General features: G+C 30.6%; 1 protein-coding gene across 6 annotated transcripts in view; it reads left to right on the forward strand.

Moving 5' to 3' along the window:
* The window catches only part of Synd (protein kinase C and casein kinase substrate in neurons protein Synd), a 53,707-nt gene that overhangs the window by 33,613 nt on the left and 2,288 nt on the right, over window positions 1-17,806 (forward strand). For 2 of the 6 annotated variants that reach the window (XM_072901610.1, XM_072901637.1), the window contains exons 2-8: window positions 9,350-9,741; window positions 10,235-10,423; window positions 11,089-11,109; window positions 12,387-12,467; window positions 14,117-14,343; window positions 14,599-14,719; window positions 15,927-16,037. In XM_072901610.1, the coding sequence (XP_072757711.1) occupies window positions 9,379-9,741; window positions 10,235-10,423; window positions 11,089-11,109; window positions 12,387-12,467; window positions 14,117-14,343; window positions 14,599-14,719; window positions 15,927-16,037 (1,113 nt within the window). In that variant the 5' untranslated portion in view covers window positions 9,350-9,378. The remainder of the gene's footprint in view (window positions 1-9,349; window positions 9,742-10,234; window positions 10,424-11,088; window positions 11,110-12,386; window positions 12,468-14,116; window positions 14,344-14,598; window positions 14,720-15,926; window positions 16,038-17,806) is intronic. The other 4 variants (XM_072901985.1, XM_072901720.1, XM_072901812.1 and 1 more) reach the window with 4 other exon arrangements.

Genomic DNA, 17,806 nt, shown 5'->3' on the forward strand with positions numbered 1-17,806 from the left:
TCCAAAGTAAGTGAAAAATGTAGAATATCTTCATTTCCGATGCTTGATGCGAAACTAATGACTTTCTATCTGTCTGATGACTAGCTATCTGTCTCTCTCTCTCTCTCTCTCTCTCTCTCTCTCTCTCTCTCTCTGACGTCAATTTACGAGATATTGCTATTTCTAGACAAATGACTAGTCACGAGAGACACTAATGACGAATTTATGACGATTTGATCAGTCGAACATCCAATCAACATCCAAAGAAATCTACACGCTATATACATATATATATTATTTTATATTGCAGTAGCAAATTCTTATGAAACAGTATTAAAAACTCATAATATCTTCATTTGCGACTGTTGACTGAAGATTTGTTTGGTTCAAAGACATCATCGTGGTTGTAGAAAGAGACGCAGAGACCATATACGTAATATACGTGTATGTATTCTGAACAGCATTTATCACGGACATAAATTGCCGTCACGAAGGAAGCTTTATTTCTTTGTACATATAATCATATCTCTTTTCAAAACAACTTAAACCAGCCAGTCTCGAGAATTAGCCGGGGGCTTTGCACTAGAAACTAATTCGTGGTAGAGCTTGCGATAAAAAATTGCATTCCTCGAAGATTGCAAGCCGATTCACAAATTATTGAAATCGAAAATTCATTTGGAACAAGATGTGTAGGCATTAGTGTGAAAATAATTTTTATATTAAATTATAATATTTTATATTAAATAAAAACAGATTTGATGAAAAGGTATATATATATATATATATATATATATATATATATATATATATATATATATAGTAGTTGGATAAATAAAAATTAACAAACATTTTTTATATAATAAAGGAAATTAAAAGGCATATAAGAGCAATCTTAAAATATTTATTTGAGTATAAAACAAATGTATTCGTATAATTAAAAATTTAAATTATTAATAATAATATACAAAAAGAATAAAATTAAGAAAGTATTGTTAGGTAACAGTAAAAACGAACGTTTTGATCTAATTTTTTAGACCTTCCTCAGCGCAAACAGACAATATAATTAATATTAAGAATTAAAATATGTAAACGCAAGTTAGAATACAGTCAGTTGAACAAGACAGGAAGACATACGGTCATTTTAATATACCCTAAGCACATAGGTATATGTATATAAACATGTTGATATGTGCCCTAACATTTATATACATATGTATGTAAATGTAAGAATCGCAAATGTAAGAAATGCTCCTCACTAGGTCGTTGGTCAGGAGATCTCTTACACGTATTAATAACGTGAACGATTTCAATTAAAAATCTTGTGTGCTTAGGGTATATCAAAGTGATCGTATATCTTTCTACCTTGTTCAGCTGAGTATATCTTAACTTGCGTTTACATATTTTAAATTTTAATGTTAATTATATCGTCTGTTTGCGCTAAGGAAGGCCTAAAAAATTGAACCGAAACGTTCGTTTTACTTAACAATATTTTCTTAATTTTATTCTTTTTGTATATTATTATCAATGGTTTAAATTTTTGATTTATGAATACAATTTGTTTTGTACTCAAATAAGTGTTCTAAAATTACTGTTATATGCCTTTTATTTTCTTTATTATTTTATATATTAAATAGCCATTCTGTTTATTTATCAAATATCTTTAATATCATAAAATTCTTTGAAAAATTATATAAAAGAGGATGAAAGCATAACGATATTTTGTATAGAAATAATAAGGCAACGCAGCGATTGTAACAAAATAGATCAAAATAAATTAAATTCATGTAGCAAGAACGATACAAAGCCGTATTATTGAAGAAACTTGGCACGTGTAACCCTGTATATATATATATATATATATATATATATATATATATATATATATTCTTTTGTTGCAATTCGCCATAAACGACGTTTTCTTTGCTTAACGCGAGGTTGCTTTTATATATTGTGTAAAGCCATCTATATTTCCTTAACTGCTATCTCCCCGGCATTGTCGCCAAAGAATGTGGCACAAATTTCCGTTCCGAGGTTTCTGTTGGTCTCCTGACTTCCGATCGTTGAACGAACGTTTATATTTTAATTTCTTTGAATAAATGCGATATCGACGATTATTTTTTTACAAAATTATTTCTGCACTTGCATTATTCTCTTTTAATTAATATATAAGCTGATGTTATTTCTTAATTTTATTTTAAAAAATATTAGAACATTCAAAATTTTAGTTAGCTTTTATGAAAATAATTCTTTATATAACAAACAAACAATATTAAATAATTTTTTATATAACAAAAATATATAAAAAAATTCTTTATAAAACAAACTTTATTAAATCTTACATCAATAGACGTGAAAGAAAATTTCGAGGAAATAATATTTTTACATTTTTTTTATTGTATAGACAACGACGCGAATTCTGTTGTCGCAGTAATTTCGAAACAAATGTGGATATATCGTTATTAAGGAAACTCAGTCGAAATGATAAGTGCAACGCGTGATGACTCAAGCGTGACCGCATCGAGAAACATGTCATTTGCCTAGATGCATCGATGATGTGAGTCCTATACGTGGCGCAAGAATATCATTGTTATTACAGTAGGTCCGTAGCACACAGCTATTTATAAAACCATTCCGACATCCTATTATTACATTGGATCAATAATAATCAATAATTATGTGTTAATCATATGGGAATAATCTTTAAACGATACCCGAAGCGAGAATGTCACATTGATATGCATTAATAATTGAAATCTAATGAATCTCTCGCTATAAATGTATCAACGAATAACAGAGTGAAGTCAATGCAAGTCGAAGACGCGTGAAATTTTTGGCTATCAGTTCAACAAAAATCAAACATATATATGATAAGCGATATCTAAAGCAATCTCTCAATTTAACAAAATATCTCTGCTTTGGAAAATATATGACTAATGCAATATTAATATATCGAAGGTTTCATAACACAGAGAGTAAATCTGAAATCACAACTTTATAGGAATGAGAAAAACCAGTTTATAAAATTTGACGTATAAAAAGTATTTTTATGTATTAAAAGTATTTAATACATAAGAATACGTCTAAATATTTCTGTATTTATTTCCATAATTATTAAGCCAATTAGTACGCAGCTCTGTTATAGAGCCTTCATATGCCTTACTCATTTTTAAAAAAATTGACGATACGCTTCTGAAACCCCCGATATTTATATAATTAGTTTCTTTTTATGGGATATATTTTTTTATACATCAAGCATCGGATGAGGATAAAAATGTTATTATAACATACATTCAATATAATTATCAACCGTTATAAAGTAACTCCGTTGCATCTTATAATAGTTACAAAGTGGACCGACGAAATATAATGAACCGTATATATATTCGAGACGCAACGTTAATTAAAATTATCATAACGAGATTTTATTGTATCTTGTTCTACTTCTAAACTAGAGCGGCAGAAAATTTAATTAATGAACACTGAACCCGGAAAGTAATTAATTCGGATCTTTACGATAAACGTTATTGTTATAATAATGCCTGCCAAAGATAAAATGTTTGGCGTTTAAATCACGTTCGACGATTACCTGGAAGCCGCGACGTAATCGTTCATTGATGTTACATATATAGACTCTGTTGTTATTTACGTAGCGATAAATATAAAAGAGGGATGTGTATAAATAATTTCTATATAAAATCGCGCTATATAACATCCATGCTATTTAAAGGTTACAAAGAGCATCTTCTCATCGCTACACATGATTACGGTTAGTCACTACGGTTAATTTACGATATATCCTTTATCTTATCAAAACTTTTTTTTTCTCTTTTTCTCTACGCGCTCAGTTACCAGACGCGCTGACAATTTATCCAGCGCAGAGATGATGTCATCTGACATCAGAGTGTTTCAAAAAAAGTATTATATCGCAAAGTTCGTTTGCCGAATGTTTAAAACGCGATTTTAGAAATTATTAATCATTTAATCAGCGATTTATGTAAGCCAAATTTAACAAGTTTCGCTATAGATTATCTAATTTTTTAAACTAAACATATATGACATATTGCAAAAATTATTTGAAATAAGTATAAACACAATTTTCAATATTTTTAAAAACTTGTAGAATATATGATAATAGATAAATAAATATTTATATTTTTTAGAATTTTGGATATTGCTTACTGTAGCTCTTTATAATAACTGTACATACTTTTACAATATTTTGTTTCAATATTTTATGCAAAGTATATTATACACCTTGCTACATGAGAACTAATTAATTATATCTTTTTTTTTGTAGATTTATGTGATATTTTATATTTTTATTGTATTTTCTTAATTATTTAAAAAATATTATTTTGAAAAAAGAATAAGGAGTGGAATTAATTTAGTAAAAGAAATTAATGAATAGAATTTAAAAAATTAGATTTAAAAATAACATCTAATGGGAAAAAGAGTATTTCTAGTAAAATGTGATGGGAAGAAAAATTTCGTTGTACTGGCATTTAATATGATGCGCGTGCAGTTTTGCATCCTCGTAATGATGCATATATGAAAGCGATGCAACTTTCAACAAGGACGCACGCACGCTCGAGAAGATACTCAACAAGATATTATATAGCACACGTAAGATGCACCAGACACCCTTGCGACCGATAATGATGACGTAACAAAACGAAGATGTAATGATTCAGCATATACTTCTCTTCTACACGCACGTCGTCAGCGCAAAAGCAGATCGTTTCACCAACGTCTATCAAGCAGTTCTTGTTAACTTCATATTTTCACTATTCAATACGAAAAGTTAGAAAATTTAATACAAGTGTGAACATGCAAAACAAACTGTATATGAGTAAAAAATATGTAACAATATAATTCTCTAAAAACAATACAACAATATGTAACAATAAAACTATTGAAAATTCTATTTATTTTTGGGGGAAAAAATATTCACATTGAAAAATTTTCAAAGTTTTTCTAATTTCTGAATAATCAATGCATATGAGTTTAACACTAATGCAACTATTAAATTTAAAATTAATGAGAAAGAAAGAGAGAGAGACAGAGAGACAGAAATAAAATATAAATGACTGTCACACACACGCACACATGGCAGACCTTATTATTTACAAAAAAATAAACGTTTTATGGTATCTGCTTATGCAGCATTTCTCAATACTAGGATACTTTTGAAATTGCACACACGCAATATCGCACATACAATTCAGCATATTTTTTTAAGAATTAAAATTCATTCTATTTAACAAAAGTTATGTATGTATGTGAATATTTCAGAATTGTTTATATTACAATTAATTACAATTATTCATATTGATAACTTATTAACAAGCGCATAATTTATTCAAATTAAATGCAAAATATTTAATTTTTGTATAATTATTGATAAATAAAATATAAAATATAAAAGACCACTCATATATGTATACGTACGAGAGATTGCATTAGACACTGCATTAGCGTATCTCTTTACCAAGATATCTCTAATTACATCATGTATTTATTTAGTCTCTTTAAATACAACATTTCTAATCTTCTAATCCATATCTTTAGGCATGTCTTATAGTTGATATTAGAAGATCGTTACACGAATCAAGGAGCTCGTCAATCGTTCTCACACGCGATATCCTCGTCAGCCTCTCACAATGCGCCGGTAAATTCTGCAGTTTTACATGAAAAAAAAGAGCGTAATCGACTAATCGTTCACGCTCATGGCGCCTTGTAAACCGCTCGATCCAACTTGCAGAGCAACATTCCACGATCTAAAGTGTTCCTATCCATTCCTAATTGGAGCGAAAGAAAGGGCTTGTCGAAGAAAGGTTTCACACAGCGCCATTTCGTACGCTGTAAAGCAACAGCTCTCCTCTCGTTTCAGCTTTTCGAGATGATGCCGAAAATCGAAGTCCGTTTCGGCTCGGGGCCTTGATGCGACCTTCCGCTCGATCTTTTGAGCTGGTCGATCATTCCCGTGGGCCGGCCTGGCAGCATTCCTCGGCCCACGCCTCTTTATTCACCTTCGTCATCTTCGTGTGATCTTCTTCTTTCTCTTTCTACAACACTCTAATAATTTTCTAATAATTCTGTAACTTATACATTACTTGTATAAATTCTGTTATAGGTATTAATTAATTCGTGAAAATATTTCAAACTAAATATGTAAAAATTTCACAAATGCTGCATACATTGCATAATTTTATATATATAATCTTGTGTCCTCATTTAGGATCATTAAACATCTGGTTTTTGCATAAGAAACATTTTATTTGATATAATTTTAAAAGAACAATTTTTTGTTTATTCTATTTTTTGTTTACTCTAGTACTATGAGAAAGATACATAGATACAACTTATATGTTTGAGAAATATTAAGTGCAAGTCTATGTATATGATTTATGTATGTATATATATATATGTATATATGTGTGTATTACGGAACAATTGAAGAATATATTCTCACAAGCATTTGCATTAAAACCTATGTAAATGAATCCGGAGAACCTCTAAATCCCTCGTCCACTATTTCTTGCTCAGTGCGCATAATTCTCTGTAAATTTCCTTGTATATATTCATTAAATTAAAGCATTCTAGAATAGGTAATTTTGAAGAGAAATGACGATTTATATTATCTAGTTCAAAAGTTAATGTATTTTAGTCAAAGAACAAATATCTAATATTAAATTAACCACAGAAATTAGTTAAATAAATATAAACACATGAACATATTAACTTGTGATTTCGAGTGAAATTAATGGATATAAATTGTAGTGAAGTTGACTTTAATATCTATAATGAATAGGAGTTTAATTATTAATCAAAAAGAATAACAATAGAGTTTGTCTATCGGATTTTGTAGGTCTCTTATAATTGATTGAAACTTTATTTCTGCTTTCACCAAGGAAAAATATGAGAGGATGGAAATCGAGAAAACACAACAGGTTTTAGCCTTTTTCTTGCTCTCTTTACAAAAAAGTATCTCCATAATCCATGGGACAACGGATCTAGATTTCATTCTCATCGACTTTCACCGAACACTTTGATTTAGCAAGGACGTTTCTTGACGTACAACTCACGAATACTTCCGTATCCATAAACGACTATTGTCTCGTTATTAAACACTGCTATCTGCTTCCTTTTCCACTCGTTTATATGTGATCCCATACATGGCATTGTTCTTGCATTTTTCAAAGAAGACAGTTTAACACATTTGTGAATTTTAACAGGAATATGTGTTTGAGAATAAGAATTTTATGACTATATTTATTTAATTGTAAGTTTATTTACAATAAGTGCAGATTTATTTACATATATTTTTTTTTTTTGTATCCTATAGATATTAACAATTTTCTATCCAATATCTTTCTATAATTCATATAAGAATTGAAATTTAAAAAACCAAAATATTGCACTTATAAGAATTAATAAAGGACAGGAAATAAATAATAATAAATTTGATTTACCAAATTAAAGTTACATAAAAATATATATTGAACGTAAAGGACTCGCGACAATATAACACTGATCTAATTTTTACACGTCTTTTCAAGAGATGTTTTTCTCTGAACTGAAACTGTTTTTCTTTACAATTCATACTGTTAGGATGTAACAAGCGGTGCCAATATTGTTGACCGTAAAAGTCCATCAAGTAATGCCGTTACTGTTGATCGCTAGAGTCGGAGAATGCAGGTTAGATGCACTGCATTTGCATACGAACGAGTACCGGCGCGACTAGTCTCGGCGAGCTATCGTATCTAATTGTTAGTCCGCTTGACTCAATCGAGAATCGCCGCACGCGCAGCATCGCACAGACGCGATTTTCATTCTCCAGGTTGTTGCTGTTGCGTGCCATCTCGCAATAAAACCGCACTCTAAGAGCTATTTGAGGAGAGAATTCCCTCTCGAGTTTTATTCAACGAAATACTCGTTGTTAAAAAAATAGAAAAATATAGAATTTATCTTAATTGAACATTATTCTTTTATCTTAAAATTCTATTTTATTATTTTAAGTTTATCTTTTTTTTTTAATTGAAAATAAGAGAAAAAAAAAGACTAAAAAATTGTTTTTTTTAAATACTGTGGAAAAAATATGTTAATGAACACGTATTTTATTGATTAGAAAAATTTATATAAAACCATTCGCGCGAGATCAAAACGTCTTAAAGTTATTCTCAAGGAAGGAATTCGTAAAAGTATTAATACATACTTGAATCGTGATATCATATCAGCACATGTCTCGCCGTGCAGAGATGTGTGATGGCTTCGAAAAATGAGAAAATTGTAGGATTTATCTTAATTTTGAGCATTAATATTTTCTCTTAAAATTCTATTTTATTATTTTAATTTTATGTCTTTTTTAATTGAAAATAATAAACACAAATATGTTTTATTGATTAAAAAAATTTATATAAAAGCATTCGCGCGAGATCAAGGCGTCTTAAAGTTATTCTTAGGGAAGGAATTTGCAAGAGTATTTATGTGCATACTCGAATCGCAACGTGTCAGCAAATACATGTCTAGCCACGCAGATTTGTGATGGCTTCGCAAATTGGGCCAATCGATGATCCAAACCGAGTTGTAATCCAATAACTCTGCCATACCCGTTCTAGCAAATATTCAACATTCCTGCATAGGGACGGCTACTATGTCTGTTGCAGCTCGTAAATTCCTTCGTCGATAAACCGAAGAACCTGCAATTTCTTACCATATAAAACAGATTGAGAAAAATAACTTGTTATATGCAACGGCATATAAATATACAGCGAAGAAATTATGAAAATAAATGATCTTAAAAAATATTTCTCTCTTTTTTCAAATATTAATTACGTATAATTAATATTATTATCTTAAAAATATTGCGATGTCGCCTAATTGTTGTATAAAAACTGACATTAAATAGATTAAAATTTACATTCATTTAGAGTAGGTAGTGTATATTTATAACGAATTCGTATGTTTTCCTGATCTGAGAGCTAAAACAAATAACTAGTCAAGCCACAAATGTTCAAATATCATACACTACACAATATTATGTAATCAGTAATATCACACGTAGCTTCTCAGTCTCCGAACATTTTAATAATGCATTAACCTCTAAATGAATTTTTAAAATATTTTATCTTTCATTTATCAAATAAGCTCTATATATAATAAATTCTGTCAGCTTAACGTTTCTACGTAGAAAAGTAATGACTGTTATTTCCCAAAAACCTTTTAATTCTAAGAATTTGAAAACTGTTAGTATGAAAAAGTTTAAAAATCAATACGGATTAGACATAAAATTTTATGTGTCTAAAGAACAATACAATTTCTCTTTTTTTATCGCTGTCTCTCTGACCGTTTATCTTCTTTTCATTTTCAGGTAAAAAAAATTTCTCGACTTAGGCTAAGATGTCACATCACAGCGACGACAACATGCTGATAGCAACGTCAGACTCCTTCTGGGAGCCGGGTAACTACAAGCGAACGACGAGGAGGATCGAAGACGGTCATAAGCTATGTGACAGTTTGATAGCGTTGGTCCAGGAAAGGGCGGAGATTGAAAAGAGCTATGCCAAGGCGCTCAAGAACTGGTCCAAGAATTGGAACGACAAGATTGAAAAAGGACCCGAATATGGTACGACTGAAGCGGCGTGGAAGGGTGTCCTAGTAGAATCCGACAGACTTTGCGATCTTCACCTTAGGGTCAAAGAGAACCTCTGCAACGACATTGTACAGCAAGTCAAAACGTGGCAGAAGGACACGTATCACAAGGTACGGACAGTTACGTCACTAAATCTCCGTCAAATGGACAGAAATTTGGAGTCGTGTACAAGATTTGTATCTTTTTCCTAAAAAATTAGATGATAAGATTGTTAGGTTAATAATTTTTATTTTTTAGTGGTATTTTTTTAAGGATGATATTTTTTTAAACGATAAAATAGTAATTGGTGCAACAAATTCAATCAATTCCAACTCCCATAACGTTTGACATTTTTGCATTTTACGTTCATGCATTTTTTTAAGTATAAAATTAAAATATATTTGCGTTTTACATTCGTGCATTTTTTGAAGTATAGAATATTAAAATATATTTTTAGATTATATTACAATTTTTGTTATAATATTTTTTTATCTAATAATCAATTTCATGGATAGAAGACTTGAGGTCTACTATTTTCAATGATTCCTTTTATACCAATTTTTGTACAAACTTGCCTGCAATAGTAATATTAACTATTGCACGGGCTTGGTTATATGATTGCAGTCAATGATGACCCTGAAAGAGCGCAAGGAAATGGAAGACGCGTTCAAGAAAGCCCAGAAGCCATGGGCAAAACTCCTACAGAAGGTCGAGAAGGCAAAGGCGGAGTATCACAATAGCTGCAAGACCGAGCGAACCGCGGCGAACATGGAGAGGAACGCCTCGGCGGACAGTTCTCTCTCACCGGATCAGGTGAGCAACCGACGTCACAATCCATTGTATATCTCGCATATCTCGCGCACATATATATTACGTCACTTATCATTTATAACGTTTTATTAACGATCGCGGCGCAACCAGTAGTACCATGTACTACTATAATAGAAGTCGCTTCGTCATCACATTCGCTTTTAAAAGACCCGCAAATTCATATTTAAGCCACGTTACAAATTTGATCTGCGAAAATTGTGCGAATATGCTTCTAACAAAATAATATACTTACAACGCTCGTATTGTAAAATTCTCGTGGAAAACGTAAAATTTCTTAATATTTTTTTAAATGTCATTTTAACTGTCATTTAGATACGAGTTCTCGAAGGGACATAAATAGAAATGCAATAATATTTCATGGTACAATGATGATTAGTTAAACATTATTGTGCAAATATTTCAATTCGTAAGCGCAAATAACATACATTTGTTATTTCATTTAACAGCAACGTGTATTTTACATTATTAATATCCACATATTAAAATGATCTCATGATCAATTCTTCGCATTCTTAATAGTATTCTTTTTAAAACAATGAGACAATCGAATTATATGCTCATGTTAGTCTCTTGGCATCTCGATCATGCGTACTACACGCGGTTCTACATATGACAGACAGTTGTTCTTTAGAGAGTATTATTTACAGATGGCCCGAGGCTCTGATAACGTATGTTTTACACCTTGTGTACTCTTCAGAATTCTTGCATGCGCTATACTCTCTTTCTCTTTCTCTCCCTTCCATTTTTGCTTCTCTCAACGTTCGCAGTGAATTAACGATATCTAATTCGTTCGCTTCTACGCGCAAAGTTTTCAGTTTGCACGTCGATATGTTTCTTACCCAACATCTCATTCGATACGGAAAAGATACTTTGCAACAGTCACTGTACGAACTGATGTATATGTTTTATTTCATTTCTTGCAGTAATTATATGAACCAAACTTAACTCACGAAACAAATTTGCAATGTATAAAAAAAATTACATTCTGTGCATCTGAATTTTATTATATTATAATTTAGTTTAGAGATACTAGAGCAGGAATCGATGTAAATTTAGAAGCAGAAAAAAATTCCCCAAAAATTCCGCATTTCATAGATTTCTATTTAAGGATGTATTGGTTGTATATCAAAACATTGACAAAAACATGAAAATTTCGTAAACTATTCTCTACTATTTCCTCTGAGTATCTTTGTTTAAAATTTGAGTATAATTCTTTTAACAATTTGGAAATTACTTAAGTTTAAAGTTTGTACTGATTTTTATAGAAAATGATGTTTCTTGGCATTTATGACAAATTTGACAAGAAAGAAACAGCGAAATAAAAATTTTCACATATATTAACAAAACTCTAATAAACATTTGAGCAAAACTTGATTAAATTTAATAATTTACTTATTCTTTTAAAAATTATTTCCTAAAAATTGTAGCAGAATATGATACATAATTTATTATTTCATATTGTATATATGTATTATATGCGTATGTACATACATATATATACATACGTATACGTATATATATATATATATATATATATGTGCGTATGTGTGTGCGTGTGTGCGCGCGCGTTTTTCATTTTTTCGTTTCTTGGAGTTGATTTCAGGAGATAGTCGTCATAAAAAATTTGTAACTATTTAATTCTTAAATAATTTTAACTTAAAAATTAAATTCAAAAAATTTAATTTACTTGTTATTTTTACATTAATTTTATTTTTTAATACTTTAATTCTTTTTATAATCCAGATCTGTTTATTTGATTTTTCAAATAAAATATAAACATAAGAAATATCTTTTTAAATTTTGATAGCTTTTTTGCTTTTACGTAGCCAAAACATCCTTAATTCTAAATCACTGCCAAAACTCACACGCACGCATAGTCAGCACGATATAATGATCTCAATATCGGAAATAGACATCTGTGAAAGACGGCTAACGACGTTTTTAGATGACAGATTGTGGATGTGATGCATGGAGGCTCAGAGTACCAAAAATCCTTAGGAATAATAAAATAGGCGACATTCAGTTTGTATGTATATGATGTTGCATGTCGCATGTCGCATGTTTCTTGACTTATGTGTCTTTCCTGCCTTTCTCTTATTACAGAAGGCTCTGCTGGTAAGCAAACTTCTGATTTAAGTTTTTTTTCGATTAACGCACGAAAAGTATCCGCTTGAATTGATTAATCGAAACGAAATTAGAACGCAACCAGCATACATCTTTTACCTTTATGTGCTTTCTTTTTTCTTTTTTTCTTTTCTTTTTGCATCCCTTCAACCCCTATAATGTCGACCTATCTCTTAAATTTAAACTTTTCTCTTAAATTTAGCTTGCTTTGTTCGCTCACGTTAGATATATTATTATTGCTTAAAAAAATAATTATTCAACGTATATATTTAGATGACTGCCACATAAAAGAATATGATTGATATAATTTGCACCGCCGATTGATTAAGCGTTACTCGTAATTACGAGAGCATACACTTCGACGTGTATTACCGTAATTTGGTTAACTCAAAATTGGTATAAACATGAGAAACGCAGCGCACGTGCATGAAGTATGGATAATTCATGAGTCCAGTATACATAAAACTTCTTTGCACTAAAATCTTAGAGTGCTCGCGGCACACATAATGATCGTGCAGGCGTACGACGTTTTTTTATAAAATTAAATAACGACGTAAATTTTATCCCGCACAGCCCTCGACTTTGCGTACTTCACTGTATGTAAAGCATTTCCATACGGTCGGAAAGTAATTATTAAACGCTGTAATTATCTAAATATATAAAATTATAATGCTACAAAAACATTTTAAAGTCCATAAAATTTGTAAAAAGTTTTGCTATTATTTTCTAGCTTTTTATAAAGATCCGAAACTACTCTCAAAAAAACTTGAAATTTTTATGTTAAAAGATTATACGTAAAATTTTATTTTATATTTTATATTTTGACAATAAATACACGTTTTTGAATTCTCTGAGAGATGTAACAATACAGTTTAGCATTAATATGAGAATTTCTTTAGAATGCATATTAGATAGTTATTATTAGATAATTTTATTGTTATAGAGAACCGGCTATTAGTTTGTACGTTATTGACATGTAGTTGCATGACGAAATAAACACGTATAAGTAGATTAAATAATATGTAATTTGATGTTAATAGCCAGAATATATATATGTATTTGATGTTAATAGCCAGAATATTTTATATATTTTTTTGCACATTTTTTTGACATATGAAAATTGTTATATATATTTTGTCTCCTCCCTTTATGCTTAATATAGCAAAAAAAGTAACTTTTGTAGCTTTTTGGCGATGGGCTAGATAAATTTGAAGGTAAAGAATTGGGATTATCAATTAAAAATTATTTGAATTAACATTTGTAGAATTCAAACTTTGTAAAATAACGTAATAATCTGTTAGAGTGTCGCGTGATAATCATTATGTCGAGGAATGTAAATTGCATGAAAAATGAAAAAGGTAGTTTTAATATATTATATATACACGAAGCATACTTTTATAAACTTTTACCATCATAAAGTTTAAAGCTGCTTTAAAAGCTTCAAATTATTAAACTGTATTTCGTGACACCGATCAAAGTCTTTACCTTCAAGCCAATATTAAAAAAGCTCTTTATAAGATTTCTAAATATATTTCTTGTCTCTTTTAACAGGTGAAGAAAATGCAGGACCGAGTGCAAAAAACGAAAGAGGAAGTGCAAAAGGCGAAGGAGAAGTACGAAGCAGCGCTTCAAGAAATCAATCAATACAATCCAAAGTACATGGAAGACATGACGCAAGTGTTTGAGAAGTGCCAGGAAATGGAGGCGCAGCGACTACAGTTTTTCAAGGACGTCCTCTTCGGCATTCACAAATGTCTGAACGTATCGCAGGATCCAGTGTAAGTCCTTTTTCATTATTTTTTCTACAAAAATTATTTTATATATTATTGCATAAATATGATTTGATCGTCTATCATAATCAATATTGTTTATGGACTCTCAGTCATCATCATTTAATCAATTTAGTTGAGAATAATTTAAATTAAATAATAAAACTGGTGAAATTGAAATCACCATTTCTGCTAAATCTGATAAATATAAAAAACCGTTACGTATCACCTTATCGTTATTATTTTACGGGTTATTATTTTCAGGCTTCCACAGATATACGAGGAATTTTATCACACGATAAATAACGCCGACCACGAGAAAGATCTCAAGTGGTGGTCTAATAATCATGGAGTAAATATGGCTATGAATTGGCCGCAGTTCGAGGTAAATTCGCTTACGCTTGTCTTTCTATGCACTACAAAATCTCTATACTGTCGCATGAAAAAGCCCTGCTCGTGGTTGAAGATCTATTGTTAGAAAATATATAGCTGTAGCGTGGACTGAATATTACTCTATAGCTCTTCCCTTTATTTTATAATAATTTTACTCGTTGATCGTTATGTGCGCCTCACCGTATATTCTTTCATTTCTGATACATTCGGTCCAACAAAGAATACAATAATCTTTGCTACTAGTTTTTAAAAATAATTAACATGTAGAATATAAATATATCGATATTGTTAGAAAATAAAGCTTTACTAAGAGAAAAGTAAATTATCCGTATCAAAATAATATTTAAGTAAAGTACTTTAGATTTTTTTTATAATAGACAATATAAAATGAGAATAATAATTCGCGCTAAAATAATAAATAAAAGATCTTACACACTTGAAGAGAGGCGAACAGACATACTCTTAATCAGCGTTTTTTATTCCCTTATAACTTACCGTTGTGTCGTTAAATTGTATCATATAATAATTAAATAAAAATAACGCTTTTGTAATGCAGTCGCGCTTCCGAGAAGACTTCGCTTATACGATAATGTTTTGTCTTCTTGAGTTTCAAGCTTCTAACTTGTAATCTTACATTTATCTTATTATATCATTTAGGAGCGCGACATTTTCCTGAAAAAAGAGTGATATCTTATCAATTTATAAAATTTGTATACCCAATCGTTGTACATAACGCGAACTCGTTAATCATCATCATTTTATACTGATCATGGGTTATAAACATTGTCACGATATCTCTTATCAACATTTTTTAGTTTAATTAACTTATATAAAAAAAAAAGCTTACATCCCAAAAAGATGTGTTTCGTTATTACAATCAATTACGTCTTTTGTTGAAATGATGTTATATGTGCCTCTGTCCCCCGTCAGCGCACACTGTATCAATGGTTAAACTCATTGCCAGAATAACGCCAAACCCACACCGTAGCCTCTCTCGTCTCGACTTTTTTTTAATCTGAGACTTAAACAATATTTAAAATTCCCATACAAAGATATAAAATATTAACATATTCTTAATATTAAAAAATGAAAAGAAAATATAAAATTGCAAAGAAAGATAGAGAGGGAGAGAGGAGAAACCCATGACAATTTTCCGGAATGCATGCATGTGATTGTTTTGGGACGTTGCTATTATGCAGGACTACACAGAGGAGTTCCGCGAGATCACGAAGGGCTCGAAGTCGAAGGAGGCGCTCCCGGCAGGCTCCATCACACTCATCAATCAACGCCCGGTCGGCGAGGATCTGCATGTAAAGTTTTTGTTTACACGTTACACACACGGCACGCGTCGCCCGCAATCTCATTTTATAATTGTTGAACACATCCAATACCCGTACGGCCTACCCATCCGACTATGATTCGTTTCGATCGGCTACGTTGAGACGATCGAGAGGTCATCACCGGTTAGGCAAGCACGCGACAGCTTTTAATGCGAATGTCCCAGCTGGTCGCGAGGTCATCCAAGATGGGTTTCCTTTCTCAGCTTCTAGCTCTTAGTCGGCTTAACAGAATTAACCGTAAATCCGCTCCGCGCTTGTGCTCGCACGTAATCGCACGGATTTCTGCCTAAAGGTGAACACGGACAGCCTCCTCCCTTGGGTGGCAGATATAGAAGGAACGAATTTACAAACTATTGAGGCAACACACAAAGTGGCAAAAACAGAATATAAATCATAAAAGATTACAAGATTACACACCATTCAAAAGGAGATTATATTTTTCAATTATTTTATGAACGTACACATCTTTTTGCAATACAAAACAATGATATTTGTATCGTATTATGGGGAGGAAAGATTATTCTAAAACTGTCTGTATAAAATAGCTGAATCTTAGCGCGTTTATTCTTATCTGAATGATATATTTTATAAGATAAGAAAATGTTATTGTAACAAAAATAGTAGATCAAAGCATTGTATATAATTTAATAATCGTTCTTAACTAGATTTAGATTTGATAGAAAAATTTTGCAATCCTCGAAAGTTTGTAAATTGACTCCTTTCAAGATGCTTATTATCTTATTCATGATATACGGTATGGATAATTATAATATTATTAGAATAAATATAAATCACATCGAGCTTAACAGTAAGTCATATATGCCTGCAACCGATTGTTAAAAATCACATGCGACACATTTGCATGTTCCACATGCTTAAAAATATGATATTACTATGAAAGTGTCGTATTACATATGGATTTAAACAAGGGAAATGTAATATGGAATTAAGTTCGCGAATAGATAGAAGAATTATAAACTAGACTATACGAAGACTGTCGTACTTTCTTTTATAAACTTCTAAATATGCGTTTATATACTCTAATATAAATTATAATCTAATAGTATTTTAATTTAACTTACTAATGATCGAAATGGATATTTAATGGAAATCACAAACTTATACATATAGACATTTAATGAAATATTTATGAAGAAGAAAGAAGAAAGTACCAAAGAAAATGCGATGGTTATAGATCATTCTATACATTAATTTCTTGCATGATATAAAACTTTGTACATAGTCATCAGAGTTGAATTATATCGTTCAAGGATATCTTGTTAAAAAAATGTCTCTTTCATCAATAACAATAATGACATCTGTGACTAAGAAAATTAAAGTAACGTTATTTTAACCACTCATAATTCATATAATCTGTCTATATAGAATTCTTGTCATATTAACTGTTAGAATTCATCTAAAAAAATCGCAATTTTCGAGCCTCATTGTGCTTTGTAAATATGCACTTTTTAAACTTGTAAATTGTAATAAAACTATAGACAATGTACATACAATGATAGTCTATCTTCTTTATAAAATATATAAATTTTTTACTATTGTCAAGTGAGCACTGCTCACTACGAGAAGACATAGAACATTGAATCAATTTTTTCTTGACAATGCAAGATTATTGAGAAGATAGACACAGTGAAATAGCGAGGGCTTTAATGAAATCGCACATGCATCATTGGCATGCTAATTAAATATTTGCAACAATCGGCTCTCAAACCATATGAAAC

The sequence above is a fragment of the Anoplolepis gracilipes genome, chromosome 1 (assembly GCF_047496725.1).
Source record: "Anoplolepis gracilipes chromosome 1, ASM4749672v1, whole genome shotgun sequence".
Classification (NCBI taxonomy): Eukaryota; Metazoa; Arthropoda; class Insecta; order Hymenoptera; family Formicidae; genus Anoplolepis; species Anoplolepis gracilipes.